The 18,445-nt window shown below is 42.0% G+C and overlaps 2 protein-coding genes across 2 annotated transcripts; one reads left to right on the top strand and one right to left on the bottom strand.

Moving 5' to 3' along the window:
• Positions 1-268: 268 nt before the first annotated feature.
• On the bottom strand, positions 269-1,923 carry LOC147963446 (expansin-B6-like). The gene is made up of 3 exons (XM_087528450.1): positions 1,664-1,923; positions 1,468-1,577; positions 269-1,061 (listed from the first exon to the last, which is right to left on the bottom strand). Exons 1-3 carry the CDS (start codon positions 1,845-1,847, stop codon positions 534-536), a joined length of 822 nt encoding a protein of 273 aa, XP_087384576.1. The 5' UTR covers positions 1,848-1,923; the 3' UTR covers positions 269-533.
• A 14,647-nt stretch (positions 1,924-16,570) lies between these two features.
• LOC125514715 (expansin-B6) lies at positions 16,571-18,151 on the top strand. Its single transcript, XM_048680060.2, has 3 exons — positions 16,571-16,828; positions 16,915-17,024; positions 17,431-18,151. Exons 1-3 carry the CDS (start codon positions 16,645-16,647, stop codon positions 17,956-17,958), a joined length of 822 nt encoding a protein of 273 aa, XP_048536017.1. The 5' UTR covers positions 16,571-16,644; the 3' UTR covers positions 17,959-18,151.
• Positions 18,152-18,445: the final 294 nt, after the last annotated feature.

Genomic DNA, 18,445 nt, shown 5'->3' with positions numbered 1-18,445 from the left:
TTTATTGTGTTGATAGTCTTGCCTGCATGCATACTCTTGGCCAACTATTTTTCTTGATTATATTGTGGCTTAGATTTTTTTTCTTTAAAAGTCCGCCCCGGTAACTTTAAATCCTGGATCCGCCACTGTCAGCGGGAGGCAATGGAACCCGAGGCTTTTCTTAGGGGAGGAGGCGGCTGCGTAAGGAATCACTAGCCATCCCCCACAACATGCATTCGCCAACCAATCGTTCAGTTATTGCAATATCTAGACCATGTAAGAGAGCATGCAAATTTAAGCCGGTTTTTACTCAAGCACCGGTGCTTAGGAAAATACCGGTTCGGATAACAGTGTGTCTAAGTAAGCTTATGTGCCGTACTTTAAGAAATTACCGGTTCCCTTTTTACAAATACACCTCGCTAAAGACCTTGCATTATACAAGTTCTTATCACTCACAATGATCAATAGGTAGCGTTTGGTGAGAAGAGAAATCCGGGAGCACCAATTCGATCGGAATCCGTCGGAGAAGCATGCAACTGATGATTGAGCCAAAATCAATAGAACTGGACGTTGGATCTGTAGGCTTTGTCCGGCCGCCAGTAGGCCGGGATGACATTGTTGGCCACCAGCGTCTTCCCGGAGTCGCTGGTGATGCGCATGGAGAAGGGCCCCTGCAGCGGGCGGCTGGTGTCCATCCGCCAGATGGATCCCCAGGAGCGGCGCATCGGCTCCCAGGACCCCGTGGGGCGGCCGTTCCTGGTCTGCATCAGCTCCATGCGGACCACGGTGCCGTCAACGTTGGCGTACTCCACGAGCACCGCGAGGTAGTTGGGGTTGGAGCCACGCTGGACGTGGAAGGTGACCTTCATGCCCGGGAAGTTGCATCGCACCCTCCTGAACTGCATGTCGATGATGCCGGCATGGCGGAGCTTGTCGTTGAGGCCGTTCTTGGCCATGGCCCCGAACGCCGTGCCACTGAGGTCGAAATGGTACCTGGCCACGGGGTAGTAGTTCATGTCGGTGATGACCACCCTCCTCGGCTGGCCGGAGCAGGAAGGATTGTTGGCGGCGACGCATCGGATCTGAATGAAACACCGGCCGAGCAAACCAAATTAAAGGTCAGCGTCCCCGATGGATGCATCTTTGCATGCACATGGTAGGTTTGAGCTTGACCAACTAATTTAACCGACACTGTCTGGCGTCGGATTTCTTAATGCACCAGTGCGTACTCCCTCCATACTTGAAAGAGTGTGCCTTCAACTTTGTTGAAACTATCTCAAAATTTGATCGAGTTTGTGTAAAAATACATCAATATTTGTGAAACTAAATAGATATATGATAAAGAATATGTTTTATCATGAATCTACTGCTATTAATTTGATGACATAAATGTTGGTGTATTATTATATAAATACGATCAAATAAAAAAAGTTTGACTTTCCAGTAAAATTGTAAATACACTCTTTGAAAGACAAAGGGAGTACATACCTCGTAGCAGCTGCCGCAGCCTGCGCCGCCGTCGAACAGAGGCTCGTTGCCGCAGGACGTCATGGAGGAGAAGGGGTACTGGTTCACGTTCTTGAAGCCGCAAGCACCACCTGCAAATCCATCCGTAGATCAGCATTATTACTATGTAAGTTGGCACTACGACGTGATGCATGCAAATGAGTATATATGGGCGTACCGTTGTCGTTGGGTCCGGCGCCGGTGGGCGCACCGTACCAGGTGGCCTTCGCGGGGAGCCAGCCGGAGTTGTACGATCTAGCGGCGGAGGTGTCGTAGTTGGCCGCAGAACGGACGGACGTGACGAGCACGGAGAGAAGTGCCACAAGCACAATGGCAATGTCGTTGGTGGAGGCGTCAGCCATATTGGCACTACACAGTTGTACTACTCCTGTTTGTTTGTTTGTTTGTGTTGTGATCTTGTGATGGCTGGACGGGATGCCATTGCCAGGCCATTTATAGGCAGGCCAACAGGCAAAATGAGGTGGGAACGACGAGTCGGCGCATGTTGCAGTTGCATCCGACGAGACGACTACGCGGATGGCGTGTTTAGGGCTACAAGGTCACATGGCTACGGAGGGAATCATGGAGGAATACAGGCACCGGCCGGTTTACGCGCGTACAATACAATCACATATTGGCGGTGATCACCGATCATCCGCTAATCATTTGGGGGGTGCACAAGTCAAGTTGTTGATTGCAGACAAAGTCAGACCATCGTTACATATGCCATAAGACCAGGCCGCACGTTATATCTTCAGGCCATTTCAAATATTAAAATGCTTGCAAGAAAGTCTGTACTATAGTTCTGCTAATCATGTCCAACTTTCTTTTGTAGTATGAAATATGGATCCGCTATGTATATTCAATTATAGTCCTAAAAACCAACTATACTAAATTTTGATTCTTGATCGGCCCATTTTGTACGTGCATGCATGTAAGCTCCATCATTGACTTATCACTGCTGCAGAATGATGCTATGGGCCCAACGTGTATGCTTCTAAGCACCATCGTCACTACCAACGTACAAACAAAGTATCACACACTCGTGGAGCGAATAGTGTGCGACGCAGGCATCACAAACAATAAAAAGATAAAATCGTGTGTCAAAAAACAAAACATGTGCGATGGCCGATCCATTGGACACGATTTTGTGGTGCAAACCGTGTGTGTGTTACGAGACACGCAGTTCAATGAAAAGACGCTCCATAATTTATGACGATCCTCGAGAAGATGATGACTCTTCTAGAGTGCTTTTGCCAAAATTGTCATAATAGCAATTATTTCGATGATTGGGCATATATGATAACTCTGATAGAGTTTCTCTTACACACAAGCATATACTACATACACCTTTAGTGTATGAAATGAAACATCACGTATTTACGTGCACATGCCTACAAACAACTGTTGTTAATAGTCCAATAACTACAACTCACTCATCACCACGCACATCATACATGACATGAGACGCTTCCTGAATATCGTACAGATACCACCATTAGTCGATCACTGATCCATAGAATGAGGGTGAAGAACCATAGACGTAGTCGTGGCTAGAAGCAGAACTAGCTATTGTATGATGTTATAACATCTCACAATAGGACTATAGACAATGGCAGAGCTATGTGTACTTGGGGGGGTGGTACTTGGGGGGGGGGGGGGGATTGGGTGTGAAGTTGAGCAAATTTAGAGGACTTGTAAGGATATTTTTTTTAATTTAGCCCCACATCTATTGAAACTATGCCCTACAGTCAACAATAAATGTATTATTATATTTCCATGTTTATAATTAGTTTATATTTATATACTATAATTGCATTGATTATTGAATATGAGATTCGGAAGAAACCTCAATTACATGTGTGTAAACATAAACACGAATATGATTCCTAGTCATGCCTCTAAGACTAGATCATCTATTGATGATCATCTTTTTTCCCAATCATGAGCATTGGTAAAGTAACAAGGATGCTATCAATAATTAGAACAATGGTGTTGGGCGAGCCCGTGTTATAAATTACCGCGAGATCACATTGTTATCACACTAGTAGAAAAACGGCCTAATGTGAAGCACATTAGTACCGGTTTATAACAAAACCGGCACTAATGTTGCCATTAGTGCCGGTTCGAACGGCTAGGCGGGCGGAGCTAATTAGTACCGGTTCGTGGTGAACCTCTAGTACTGGTTCGTGCCACGAACCGGTACTAAAGAGGCTGTGGCACGTCGTGGTCCGGCTGGGGCCCCACCAGCACCTTTAGTACCGGTTCGTACCACAAATCGGTACTAGAGGGTTTTTAGTTGCAGTGGTTTTTTAGTCACACCTTGCCCCGCTAACAGGGTTTTTTCCACCTTAAATATGTTACTTCTCAAACTATGACAACCACTTGGTTTTCATTAAACTCTATGTGTAGAATTTGTGGCCACAATATGAGTTTTCTCCGGTTTCTAAACCAGTGAGGCCTCATATTGTCAATTCAGATTGTACACAAAAAGATCATTGATGATCAATGTATTTTTGATGTATTTCTTTATAAATAAATATAAGAGCATTTAGATCACTATTTTAGTAATCTAAATGCTTTTATATATCTTTATAGAGGGGGTATATTTTTATATTTTTACGAACCGGTGCAAAAAAATAAAGATGGTTACGGCAAAAAATGGATGCACTTCGTGTATAAACTGAACACTCTCTTTCAAATTATCAGTGTTTCAGACGAAAACTCATCTGTTACAAAGGCACTTCATTTTTTTTAACTTATTAAAACTCCAGACTTTTTGTGAGTTCATTATGCACCATTCAAAGCCACGTCATCAACTTTCAATCCTTAGTGCCTTCATTTGCTATTTTTCATACATTTACTGATTTGTTTTGAGCTAAATGAACCTGAAATTGAAAAGCACTACAAATGAACTCTGAAAAGGTTGAAACTTGGCATGGTATCATCATTTCACCCACATGGCATGTGCAAAAAAGTAGAGAGAGTTACGGAAAAAACTAGATGCACTTCGTGTACAAACTGGACACTCTCTTTCGAAATATCAGGGTTTCGGACGAAAACTCATCTGTTACAAAGGCACTTTATTTTTTTAACTTATTACAACTCCAGACTTTTTGTGCGTTCATTATGCACCATTCAAAGCCACGTCGTCCACTTTCAACCCTTTGTGTCTTCATTTGCTATTTTTCATGCATTTACTGATTTGTTTTGAGCTAAATGACCCTGAAATTGAAAAGCACTACAAATGAACTCTGAAAAGGTTGAAACTTGGCATGGTATCATCATTTCACCCACATGGCATGTGAAAAAAAGTAGAGAGAGTTATGGTAAAAACTGGATGCACTTCGTGTACAAACTGGACACTCTCTTTCGAAGTATCAGGGTTTCGGACGAAAACTCATCTGTTAAAAAGGCACTTCATTTTTTTAAACTTATTACAACTCTAGAATTTTTATGCGTTCATTATGCACCATTCAAACCACGTCGTCAACTTTTAACCCTCTGTGCCTTCATTTGCTATCTTTCATGCATTTACTGATTTGTTTTAAGCTAAATGATCCTGAAATTACAAAGCACTACAAATGAACTCTGAAAAGGTTGAAACTTGGCACGGTATCATCATTTCACCCACATGGCATGTGCAAAAAAGTAGAGAGGGTTACGACAAAAACTGGATGCATTTCGTGTACAAACTACTTAGAAATAAATATAAGAAAAATAAGTAAAGCATAAAAGAAAAAAAAACTATATAAAAAACTACTCATAAATAAATAGAAGAAAATAAATAAAGCAGAAAAGAAAAAAACTATATAAAAAACTACTCAGAAATAAATAGAAGAAAATAAATAAAGCAGAAAAGAAAAAAACTATATAAAAAAACTACACAGAAGTAAATAGAAGAAAATAAATAAAGCAGAAAAGAAAAAACTATATAAAAACTACTCGTAAATAAATAGAAGAAAATAAATAAAGCATAAAAGAAAAAAACTATATAAAAAACTACTCAAAAATAAATAGAAGAAAATAAATAAAACAGAAAAGAAAAAAACTATATAAAAAATTGTTGGGGCGCTGTCTAGTGGGCCTGCTAGGCCTCGGGCGTGGAAATTCAGGCCCACAAGGGCCAGCAGGCTCACAGGACAGCGCACCATATTTAGGTCCAGAAGCCTACTTTAAAGAGGAGCTCGAAGGAGCAGCCGCGGCTGGGTTTATAAACCAGTGCAGCTGCCCTTCTTCCGGCGAGGTGGGACTAAACTTTCTGCACCGTGGAGTGGGAGCGCACCCACTTTAGTACCGGTTCGTGGCTCCAACCGGTACTAAAGGGGGTGTCTTTAGTACCGGTTTTTGCCACGACCGGTACTAAAGGGGGTCACTTCCCGCCGCTTGGCCTGGCCAAGTTTGACTTTTAGTACCGGCTAGTGGCTCCAACCGGTACTAAAGGCCCCTCCTATATAAGCAGCACTTACGAAAATTTCAGTTGGTTTCAGTTCATCTGCTTCGTCTTCGCCCCTGTCGCACGCGCCCCGTCGTCGAGCCCGCCGCCGCCCCTATCGCGCCCCAGCCCGTCCCCGTCGCCGTTATCGCCGCCCCAGCACGCCCCCGTCGTCGCCGCCCTCCGCCGTCGGCGGCGGCAGCCCCCGTCACGCGGCGTCGCGCCCCAGCCCGGTCATCCCCGTCGTCGACGTCACCGCCCCCGCCCCCGTCACCGCGCCCCAGCCCGTCCCCGTCATCGCCCCGCTATAAGAGATCGACCGCGCGTCAGCGGCCTCACACACACGATTTTTTGTCTGTTTTTTGTTAATGATTTTTTCTGTTTTTAGTTTTTTAGTTTTTATATGTACTTTTAGTTTATATAAATGTTAGATTAATGTCAAATGTTAGATGAATTAGATAGAAATATATGTTAGATATTAATGTCAAATGTTAGATGAATATATATTAGAATTAGCTAGATATTAATGTTAGATGAGTTAGTTTATAATACTTTTATAGTTGCAGATGAATTAGTTATATTAATGTCAAATGTTTGATATATTAAATTTACTATATATAGAACTAGCTACTTTATTTTTAGTAAGAAAATTAATTGAACTATTTTATTTTTAGTAAGTGCTTAGTTAAATAGTTGAATTGAACTAGCTAGTTGAATTAATAGAACTAGCTAGTTGAATTAATATAGAACTAGCTAGCTAGTAAGTGTTTATCAATTAATGTTTCAACTATGAACATAGGAAATGTCGTCTGACGATGAAAACAATTTCGTTATGTGTGAATACTGCGAAGACGAGCGCGGCCTGTGCGACAAAAAATTCCTAGTTGATGATAGGCGTTTTAGCATCAAGCTGGATGAGACCTTCGAAGTGGATACAATAAGTCACAACGACAAGTATTTTTTTCGTAATTAAGCATGACTTATACTTCATTTGCTTCAACTTATAATTTTAAATTTTCACTATTCTACTAGCGTATCCCCTGCCATACAAGAATTTTTGTCTTGGATAAGATAGGTTTTAGTCCTAACAAAACTATGGAGGTAAAGAGAGTTTACTTGAAGACCGAACATGGTTATACCTTCAACGTCAAATTATGCAATGCAGACACCTACACCTATTTTGAATGCAAAACTTGGCAAGCACTATGCAAGGCTTATGCATTTGAGCCTGATATGTTTATCACCTTTGATATTCGTCCCGAAGATGATATTGAAGGTAATAGAGACATTTGGGTCGATGTGCAGACGCCTCCAGTACTACCATTATGTGAGTTTCTCAACTATATTTATGTTTTTGATATTGTTTATTCAAAAATAGTTGACAACTAATTTCTATTGACAGCTTATTTTCATTCAAGCAAACATGTCTGGCGCTTGGTAGACAATACCGTCCACTGTCCCGGGGTTGAACTAAACTGCGAGGAGGTAAGTCATTATGTTTCATGGCTTGAGGATCTTGATGCTGTCAAGAGAAATTATTTTCCTGAATTTGAAAATCTTAGTACTAAAAACGTGCTACCAATAGTGATCGTATTGAACTACGGTCACATCTATTTACGAAAGATGGTAAGATTTTTACTATTTGTCCTCAGTGCATCTTTTGCATACATTATTTTTCAAGCTAAACTTCATTGTTAAGTAATGTTACTATACGCGATGTTCTTCAACAGGGACTCCCGATGACAGTTGTGCCCAGTGGATCAAGACTAAAGGTCGCATGTCAATGGTTAGCTTACGGCCAAGATATCCTACATTGCATATGAGTGTATTCAGGATTTCTACAACCGGGGAATGCTTAATAGTGAAAGACTGGAGCAAAATTGTGAAGGATCGCAGAGAAGTACTAGGGGCAGCAAACAGAAGCGCAACCCATGATTAGGAGATAGATTCATCTGCATGCTTCAATATGATGAATCAGGAGAGCTATACATGTTCTATGCTATTTTACCTGAGAGAGAGCAGCAGGAGTGATTAGCATGCTCTTAGTACTTGTCCTCTCATGTCTACGTTCTTCGTCGATCCTGAACTTAATCTCATGACCATGTGTTGAACTTGATGATATCTTTGCTTTTGGTATAAGTGAATGTTTCGTCTTTAAGCTAGTGTTGGTGGTGATTAGATAGCGGTAACGACTATGATGATTAACAGTGGTAATGACGACTATATATGATGATTTTTAGCTAGCTAGTATACTGTTGTTGGTGATGATATGATGCAAGAGTTTTTATATTAATATGATGATGATGAGTTATTATTTCATTTATGAAAGAAATCGCAGATTAGTTTCAACTGGATGCATATATACTTGATCACTTAGCTAGCTAGCTCTGCATCTAGTTGAAACTAATCTGCAGTATTTTCACCTAATGATTTAACAACTCATTATAATGCAAAAACAATCACTAAATTAAATTGAAAACACAAAATTAAAGGAAAAATAAAAAATAAAACCAAAACCACCCCAAACATTTAGTACCGGATGGTGGTACCAACCGGTACTAAAGGTCACCCTGCACCCGGCCCTTGAATGTGCCACGTGGTGGCACTTTAGTGGCGGTTCGTGCCGAACCGGTACTAAAGGGGGGGGCTTTAGTCCCCACCCTTTAGTGCCGGTTACAGAACTGGCACTAAAGGCCCTTACGAACCAGTGCTAAATCCCGGTTCTGCACTAGGGTCATGTTGTCGGTATTTTTATATAAAATGTTAACATTTACTTTTGTTCCTTAGACCATGAGAATATCATAAGCCAATATACCTAATGGTTATTTATATAAATTTTAGTAAAGAATAATAGTTTGAATGGGCCACAAGAAGCTGGCCCCTCTTTGGGCGATGGAGCCCAGCACTCCACTCGCTTTTTTAAGACAAACCGACAAAGGTTTATTCAACCGTCACAAGATTTACAGGTACGAAACCAAGATTTCCGGGTTGACCTAACCAAACATAGCGACCACTATCCAGAGTTAAAGCATGCATTGCAAGTTTGGAGCCTCAACATTCGAGGTTCTAAATTCATGGCTAATCAAACAAGAAGAAAAAACTCTAGGACGATTTATAATTTCATGTACCACAACCCCATATAGTGCAGATGTACCGGGCTTGATTTCTTGCACGGCCACTTCGCAGTCGGACGCAACTGATATTTTATGCAAATATAGATCGTCAAAAAGGGCAAGGGCTTCAGGAATTGCCAAAGTTTCCAAGACTTTGGGATCATCAATGTTTCTTTACACCATTGTCGAGTCCCCCTGGTAGACTCCATTACCATCACAATAGACTACGACGACAACCCCAAAGGCTCCATGCCGCGCAACTGCCGCGTCGACATTCACTTTCATATGTTGATCTGGGGGAGGGATCTATGCCGTCGACCTTGGAGCAGCTACACCATGCGCTCCCATGTCTGGCTTAATAAGTAGCTGCAGATCCGTTAGTTAGCTTAATATAGAACAGTGGGTTGCATAAGGTGTTTGAAAAATATCCTTCGTGTATAACTTTCCGTCGAGCAAACCAGATGGCAAAGTGTGACAATCAAGGCGATGATCTCATCACTGGGAAGTGATTCGATAATTGAAAACAACCAATTCTTTGCATTCTCATCTTGATTCATAGACATGTGTTATACCATCTCCTCCTTTGATAACGCCCAAGTACTCTCAGACATTGCACAATCCAGTAAAGAGTGGCACCAGCTATCTTATGCACCGCATATCCCACACACATCTGTCATTGCCATGTTTTTGTGTTAGAGCACACAGGGTCTGAGCCAGGATTTCAACATGAGGGGGGGCGAAAAGCCAATGTTCACATAATTCATGGAACATCATGATATTTTAAGTCTCATGATAGAGTAGATGACAAATCATAAAAACATATGTTTGGAACTACAAAAGAATGTTCCATTTCTACTAACTTAGATTGAGCTCTACGACCACCAGCGTTGAACAAGTTGATAATGTGAACTTCGCTATTTTCCTTACCAATATAGACAATCATGTAATGTTGAAGGAAATCATCTTTATTTTCTTTCAAAAATGTGTCTTGACTAGTTTCATAGAGAAAGGGTTTGTGCGGTTGTTGGGGTTGACACAGGAAGATGTACGACCAACCGTAGTAATCTATCAATAGTTGAGTATGTAGTAGTTTTACTTGTTTAGAATTATCCAAAGGTCAAATTGGCAAGTGAAGACAAGATTTTTAGCTCTAGATGGTTGCAAACATCCAGCTAGAAATGGGCAAGTTGATACTCTAATTGAGCCATCTTGACTAGAAAAGACTACATGATGATAGATCCATCATTGTGACTTATCGTGCAAATCTGATTCAAACACATCCCCTTCAGTGAGCCTGACTACCCAACTATACAATACACTGATGACACAATTGTTTTTTTGCCTGCTGACAGTGCCCAAGCTAGCCATATGAAAAAAGGAATCCTAATCAAGTATGCCACTTCAGTGGGATTGCGTATCAATTTATCAAAAATCTGATTTGATTCCCATAAAATTGCAACCAGACACTACTCATGAATTTGTTGCTCTCTTTGGGTGTGCTATTGGTCAAATTCCATTTACCTATCTCGGCCTACCCATCGTCACTACCAGACCAACAGTTACAGATCTAATGCCGCTGGTGGCTTCGGTGGAGAGGAAAATCTCTATTGTCACATCTCTCCTAGACTATGGCTCTAAGCTCAACTTTATTAACTCGGTTCTTTCTTCCCTCGGCATTTATGCTATGTGCTCAGTCAAAATCCGTCCTCAGATTGTTGAGCACGTCGACAAGCTACGACGCCACTGCTTTTGGAACAAGCAGTCTGGTGATGGCCTGAAACATAATTCATTGGCAGCATCGGATTTGATTTACGACCCAAAAATCAAAGGTGAACTAGGCATTATCAATTTAAAATTACAGAACCAATGCCTTATGGTCAAGCAGTTACACAAATTTAATAACAGGATGGATATCCCCTGGGTGAATCTGATTTGGACGAAGTGTTATGAGGACGTTATCCCGCACATGTCCGATACTTGTGGCTCCTTCTGGCGGCGTGATACGTCTCCAACGTATCTACTTTTCTAAACACTTTTCCTCTTGTTTTGGACTATAATTTGCATGATTTGAATGAAACTAACCCGAACTAACGTTATCTTCAGCAGAGCTACCTTGGTGTTGTTTTTTGTGCAGAAATAGAAGTTCTTAGAATTGGGCGAAACTTGGCGGAGATTTGTTATTGAATATGTAAAAAAAATACTGGTGCAAACATCTACTCGATGGGGGAGGCACTAGCTTCCCACAAGGCAGGGGCGCGCCTAACCCCCAGGGCAGACTTCTAGTACCTTGTGGGGCCCACCAACCTCTTGATGACCTAATTCCAACTTCATATATTCCGTCTTCCCGAGAAAAAAATAAGAGAGAAAGTTTTCATGGAATTTTACGATATGGAGCTGCCACCACCTCGTGTTCTTCATCGAGAGGCCTGATCTGGAGTCCATTTGGGGCTCCGGAGGGGGCAATTTGTCATTGTCGTCATCAACAACCCTTCTTCATCGACAACCTCATGATGCTCATCACCGGAAGTGAGTAATTTCATCGTAGGCATACTGGAGGTAGATGAGTTGGATGAGATTCATCATGTAATCGAGTCAATTTGTTAAGGCTTGATCCTAGTATCCACTATGTTTTGAGATTAATGCTGCTATGACTTTGCTATGCTTAATACTTGTCATTAGGGCCCGAGTGCCATGGTTTCAGATTTGAACCTATTATGTTTTCATAAACATATATGAGTTCTTGATCCTATCTTTAAGTTGTATGCACATGTTATTGTTCTGACCGTAGGCCACATGGATAATTGGGATACTCTCCGGAGATGACTGTAATTTGAGGAGTTCATGTATTCACTATGTGTTAATACTTTGTCCCGATTCTCTATTAAAGGGAGCACCTTAATTACCCTTCGATTTCAATTAGGACCCCACTGCCACGGGAGGGTAGGACAAAAGATGTTATACAAGTTCTTATTATAAGTACGTATGACTATATACAGAACACATGCCTACATATGATTGATGAATCGGATCTATTGTGTATTGCTCTAGGTTTTGACTATCACATGATAAATGTCATACAAATACCATCGCGACTCCATGCCTACGCTTTGCTAATATTGTCATTGCTAAGTTAGTACTACTGCTGCTGCTATTCCAGTTACTAAAAAGCTGCTACTGTCATGTTATTGCTACTACTGCTAATGTTACCGCTGCTTTCAAAACCATCATATTACCGTGCTACTAATAATTCGATGCAGAGAAACAACTTCTCAGGTATGGTTGAACTAACAATGCGGCTGCTAAGGCTTATAAATATTACTTGGCTCCCCTTGTGTCGAATCAATAAATTTGGGTGAAATACCGCCCTCGAAGACTGTTGTGATCCCTTATACTTGTGGGTCATCATGGCATGATATAATGCTCATGTTAGATGTTTACCGTGGTGTAACTAGAATCAAAGTGGGCAATGGTAGTACAGTGCTCTTTTGGAAGGATTTGTGGCTTGACCATACCCTTATGGACTCACACCTGAGAGCTCTCTCATATGCTAGGGATGAAGATGTCTCAGTTCAAGCCCTTCTAAAATCAAGCACTTTCGCCCAAGCTTTCCATCTGCCTCTATCGACATAGGCTAGAGATGAGTCCAGATCAACTCAGCTTTCTGACTGCTGGGGTGGATCCTAGTAGCGCCTTACTTGATGCATGGAAATGTGATTGGTGCAACAATGGTCTTGCTCTAGCAAGTTTTATTCTCATTGCTTCAAATATGTCCAAGCCGATGTAGCCTTCTCCTGGATTTGGCAATCTAAATGCACTAACAAGTGGAAGGTTTTTGCCTAGGCTCTTCTGGCAGATCGCTTAAACACCAGAAACATGTTACGCACACGTCACTATGTATTGATCGACAACACCTACAGCTGCCTACTGTGTACAAACCCACCCGAGGAGACTATGGCTCATCTGTTCTTCAAATTCCCCTTCATGACAAACTGTTGGAGCTCAATTGGTTTGTCCTAGTCAAACTAGGATTGTAGACTTGTTGTGATGCATGATGGGAGATCTAGGTGGGGAAGGCCTCTCTTCGTGGAGATACTTATCATTGTTGCATGGGGGGTCTGGAAGGAAAGAAACAACCTGCACTTTAGAGGGGTTGCACCATCACTTGACTCATGGATTGGCAGGTTCAAAAAGGATCTTTCTATGATGGTGCACAAAACCAAGGATAGTCTCCATCCTTTTATTCACGTCTTTGTAGCCTCCCTTTAGTTATTGTCCCTTCTTCAGACTTGTAAATCCAGCCAGTGTTGTATTGCTCTGCTACTTACCCTCCCCCCCCCCCTCTCTGCTTTGTACATATGTAACCTTGACTAACTGACTACTAATATAAGGTCAGTGGCAGCCTCTCCCACTTTCATAAGTGCTAAAAAAAACAAATAACCATTAGAAAAAGAAGCAACTGTCCATATGACATGAGAAGGGGAGTGATCCCTCTCAAAACTGCAGAACTCAACATTCTAGAATTTCAAGGAGATGACACTGAACATTGGATTCAGACAATTTAGCACTACTTTGACACTGTCCAAACACCACTAGAGCAGAGAACTGATTTTTTTGTATCTTACCTAAAGGGAGAAACAGTTCAATGGTGGTGCGGGACTGGTTTTCATGCTCAAACTCTACCCTAGCACAAATTCTACAGATACCTAGGACATAGATTTTCTGAAAGTTCTATATGTGATAATGTCAAACATTTTCATGCTTTGCTGCAACAGGGAACTGTGGGCAGTATATTGAGAAATTTGGAAGAGCTTTGAGTTTAATGAGAAGAGACAATCCAAGCCTACCAAATGATCACTACACCAACAACTCCATTGTTGGCTTGTTTGACTACATACAAGCACACCTATAGTGTAACAAACCTAAATACCTCCAAGATGATATATGGATGGCTAGAAGACTAGAGCAGACAACCAATATTAAAATGCCTGTTTTTATTCCAATGTCTGTGAGGAGGCAATTCAACTTTGACGTACCAAAGCCTCCAGTAACCTTGCCACCTAATCAATCTCTAATACAACAAGCCAGGCAGAAAAGATATATTTCAAATGCAACGAACCATGGGTTCCAGGACATAGAAAAATTTGTAATCAATTAAAAGTAACAAGTGCATGCCCTGCCATCCAAACACTGAACCAACTGAAATCATTTACATAATTGACAGTGAAGAAAACCTGGCTGAATTTCAAGCCCACTAGGGAGAAGAGGAATGCATTCAGTCATGGGTATTGGTGCAACTAAGAACACATTTATAGTCAATATTCAGTTAGCACCTACCCTAAAAACATTCATTAGGACCAGTGCAAGACACTGGACTTAGTGATAGTGGCATCACATCCACTTTCATGTCTCCTGGGCTTGCTAATCTCATTTCTGGTTACTCCTACAGTGAAAGTGAAAGTACTAGTCGCAAATAGTGGGACATTCTGAACATAATTTGCTTGCAAATCACGCTCATACAAAATTCAAGGGATTTTTTACACAGATGACTTCAGAGTGATTTCAACCACCACTTTGCCTTCCAACCTTACCCGTTCCCTACTGAAATCTGGATTCTTCCTCGGAGATGATTAAGTTTTGAAGTAGTTTACCTGACAACTTCTACGAAACATTCTCAAATTTTTACCACAACACTGATGCCATATGAGGATCTCATGGCAAATTTCATGTTGTTCAAACTTTGTTTACATTTTGAACAATTAAAATAACAATGACCTCCATGATTGGGGTCGACTCTTTGCACCGTGAAGTGTGGAATTCCTTTACTTTCCTTGGATAAGTCCTAATCATTGACTAAAGACCAGAAATAGAATTTTTTAACCCAATTTTGCAAAAACAACCACGCACTTGTAGTTCAAAATTGACTTTATGCGCTAAATGCCTAGAAATGTAGTTAATGACTTCAATATAACAAACAGACCCTAAAAATGCCAAATTTTACATGTGTCATGTAATGGTGTATATTGAGCGTAGAAAAAAAATTCAAGGTCAACTGAGGAAGCAACCGGCACTTTGCCTTCAAATCTGGCATGTTCCCTCCTAAAACCTATATTCTTCCTTCGAGATGGTCCGGTTTCTAAGCACCGTAAGTGAATTTTTTTTGTGAAACCTTCTCAAATTTTTGCCACATAATATCGATACCATATGAGCGCAACATGCCAAGTTTCATGTATTTCAGTCTTTATTTGAATTTCTTGGAATTTAAATAACAATAAATTCTGAGTTCGGATTCAAGTCTTGCCCCTCTGAGATGTAGATTCCCTTTTCTTTTTCTTGGATAAGACCTAGAAATAGAATAAAGACCAAAAATATGATTTTAACCCATTTTTTGAAAACAAATCATGCACTTGCAGTACGAATTTACTTATATGCACTATGACTAACAATGCAGTTAATGACTTAAATATAGCAATGGGCCCAAAAATCACAAATTTTGACATGTGTAATGTCATGGTGTATCTTGAGTCTAGAAAGAGTTTCAAGCTCAACCGATGAAGTAACCACCACTTTGCCTTCAGACTTGACCCATTCCCTCTAGAAACCTAGATTCTTCCTCGAAGATTGGCCAGCCTCTAAATAGTGTATGGGATGACTTGTGAAATCTTCTCAAATTTCTACCAGAAAATATTGATTCATATGAGGGTACCATGCTAAGTTTCATGTTTTTCAGACTTCATTTGCATTTTTTCAAATTAAAATAGCAATAACATCTATGTTGTGTTGAGTCTTGGGACCCCGAGGTGTGGAATTCATTTCAATTAGTAATGACTGGAATCAGGATCCAAGTATATAACGTGGGTCCTGATCTTACGGCATAACGGTGGTCTGAGGGGGTGTTTGTTTCCAGGGACTTTTTTGTGTAGGGACTAGAAAAAGTCCCTCTTAGAGACTTTTTTACCAAACGGGAGGGACTTTTTAGGGACTAAACTAGGCATTTGTGACTAAATGAAGAAGACTCTTAAGAGAGTCTTTTTGGGACTTTTTGGGACTTTTCCAACAATGTCCCTCCATGCACCCATTGGCCCGCCATCCCATGGTGTTGTTTGATTTTTTTTATATACTAGGGGTAACATGGTCATTTAATAACCTCTAGGAAGGGACAAGAGACTTTTTAGTCTCTGGAAACAAACTAAGAGAGACTTTTTAAGGACTAGAGACTTTTTAGTTGGGACTAGAAAAAGTCCTATGACTAGAGAAACAAACGCCACCTGACTTTCTGTACTCTACAATCAACAACTTGACCTGTGCGCCCAAATGATCAGCAGGTGCTCGGTGATCACCGCCAATATGTGATTTTATATATAGTCGTACATACGCGCGTAAACCGGCCAGGCCTGCATTCCTCCATGATTCCCTCCGTAGCCATGTGAGCTTGTAGTCCTAAACACGCCATACGCGTAGTCGTCTCCTCGGCTGCAATGGCAACTTGCGCCGGCTCATTTTGCCTGTTGGCCTGCCTATAAATGGCCTGGCAATGGCATCCCGTCCAGCCATCACAAGATCACAACACAAACAAACAAACAAACAGGAGTAGTACAACTGTGTAGTGCCAATATGGCTGACGCCTCCACCAACGACATTGCCATTGTGCTTGTGGCACTTCTCTCCGTGCTCGTCACGTCCGTCCGTTCTGCGGCCAACTACGACACCTCCGCCGCTAGATCGTACAACTCCGGCTGGCTCCCCGCGAAGGCCACCTGGTACGGTGCGCCCACCGGCGCCGGACCCAACGACAACGGTACGCCCATATATACTCATTTGCATGCATCACGTCGTAGTGCCAACTTACATAGTAATAATGCTGATCTACGGATGGATTTGCAGGCGGTGCTTGCGGCTTCAAGAACGTGAACCAGTACCCCTTCTCCTCCATGACGTCCTGCGGCAACGAGCCTCTGTTCGACGGCGGCGCAGGCTGCGGCAGCTGCTACGAGGTATGTACTCCCTCTGTCTTTCAAAGAGTGTATTTACAATTTTACTGGAAAGTCAAACTTTTTTTATTTGATCGTATTTATATAATAATACACCAACATTTATGTCATCAAATTAGTAGCAGTAGATTCATGATAAAACATATTCTTTATCATATATCTATTTAGTTTCACAAACATTGATGTATTTTTACACAAACTCGATCAAATTTTGAGATAGTTTCAACAAAGTTGAAGACACACTCTTTCAAGTATGGAGGGAGTACGCACTGGTGCATTAAGAAATCCGACGCCAGACAGTGTCGGTTAAATTAGTTGGTCAAGCTCAAACCTACCATGTGCATGCAAAGATGCATCCATCGGGGACGCTGACCTTTAATTTGGTTTGCTCGGCCGGTGTTTCATTCAGATCCGATGCGTCGCCGCCAACAATCCTTCCTGCTCCGGCCAGCCGAGGAGGGTGGTCATCACCGACATGAACTACTACCCCGTGGCCAGGTACCACTTCGACCTCAGTGGCACGGCGTTCGGGGCCATGGCCAAGAACGGCCTCAACGACAAGCTCCGCCACGCCGGCATCATCGACATGCAGTTCAGGAGGGTGCGATGCAACTTCCCGGGCATGAAGGTCACCTTCCACGTCCAGCGTGGCTCCAACCCCAACTACCTCGCGGTGCTCGTGGAGTACGCCAACGTCGACCGCACCGTGGTCTGCATGGAGCTGATGCAGACCAGGAACGGCCGCCCCACGGGGTCCTGGGAGCCGATGCGCCGCTCCTGGGGATCCATCTGGCGGATGGACACCAGCCGCCCGCTGCAGGGGCCCTTCTCCATGCGCATCACCAGCGACTCCGGGAAGACGCTGGTGGCCAACAATGTCATCCCGGCCTACTGGCGGCCGGACAAAGCCTACAGATCCAACGTCCAGTTCTATTGATTTTGGCTCAATCATCAGTTGCATGCTTCTCCGACGGATTCCGATCGAATTGGTGCTCCCGGATTTCTCTTCTCACCAAACGCTACCTATTGATCATTGTGAGTGATAAGAACTTGTATAATGCAAAGTCTTTAGCAAGGTATATTTGTAAAAAAGGAACCGGTAATTTCTTAAGTATCAGTGTTTATTTGTACTAGCACATAGGCCCGTGCGTTGCGACGGGGAAAGCAAATCGTCGCATGCTCCAAGCGACCCACCCGTGTTACTACTCTCTTCGCCACCATGGTCATATTCTCCACCTATTCACGACAAACGAGATAAAATTGATTTCGCAAGCCCCTCTAGTAGCAATTGATCTTGTTCCCCACACTCTCCTTCTAAAAAACAGAATACATGTAAACTGATAAATATGTACCTAATAGTTTGTTGCAATTAACAAGCCAAATTATGTGGTCTATGCTAGCTAAATTTTGGCTATACTAGGTAA

The sequence above is a fragment of the Triticum urartu genome, chromosome 6A (genome assembly GCF_056163025.1).
Source record: "Triticum urartu cultivar PI428250 chromosome 6A, HENAU_Tu73, whole genome shotgun sequence".
In the NCBI taxonomy this organism is placed as follows: Eukaryota; Viridiplantae; Streptophyta; class Magnoliopsida; order Poales; family Poaceae; genus Triticum; species Triticum urartu.
Note: the sequence above shows the minus strand (reverse complement) of the source record. Positions and strands in the feature narration are given on the sequence as shown.

Excerpts from the sequence above, each read along its gene's own strand:
- LOC147963446 (XM_087528450.1), bottom strand. The coding sequence starts at position 1,847 with ATGGCTGACGCCTCCACCAACGACATTGCCATTGTGCTTGTGGCACTT. Across the intron at positions 1,578-1,663 it reads CGCCGGACCCAACGACAACG|GTGGTGCTTGCGGCTTCAAG; the intron begins GTACGCCCATAT and ends ATGGATTTGCAG. Across the intron at positions 1,062-1,467 it reads GCTGCGGCAGCTGCTACGAG|ATCCGATGCGTCGCCGCCAA; the intron begins GTATGTACTCCC and ends TGTTTCATTCAG.
- LOC125514715 (XM_048680060.2), top strand. The coding sequence starts at position 16,645 with ATGGCTGACGCCTCCACCAACGACATTGCCATTGTGCTTGTGGCACTT. Across the intron at positions 16,829-16,914 it reads CGCCGGACCCAACGACAACG|GCGGTGCTTGCGGCTTCAAG; the intron begins GTACGCCCATAT and ends ATGGATTTGCAG. Across the intron at positions 17,025-17,430 it reads GCTGCGGCAGCTGCTACGAG|ATCCGATGCGTCGCCGCCAA; the intron begins GTATGTACTCCC and ends TGTTTCATTCAG.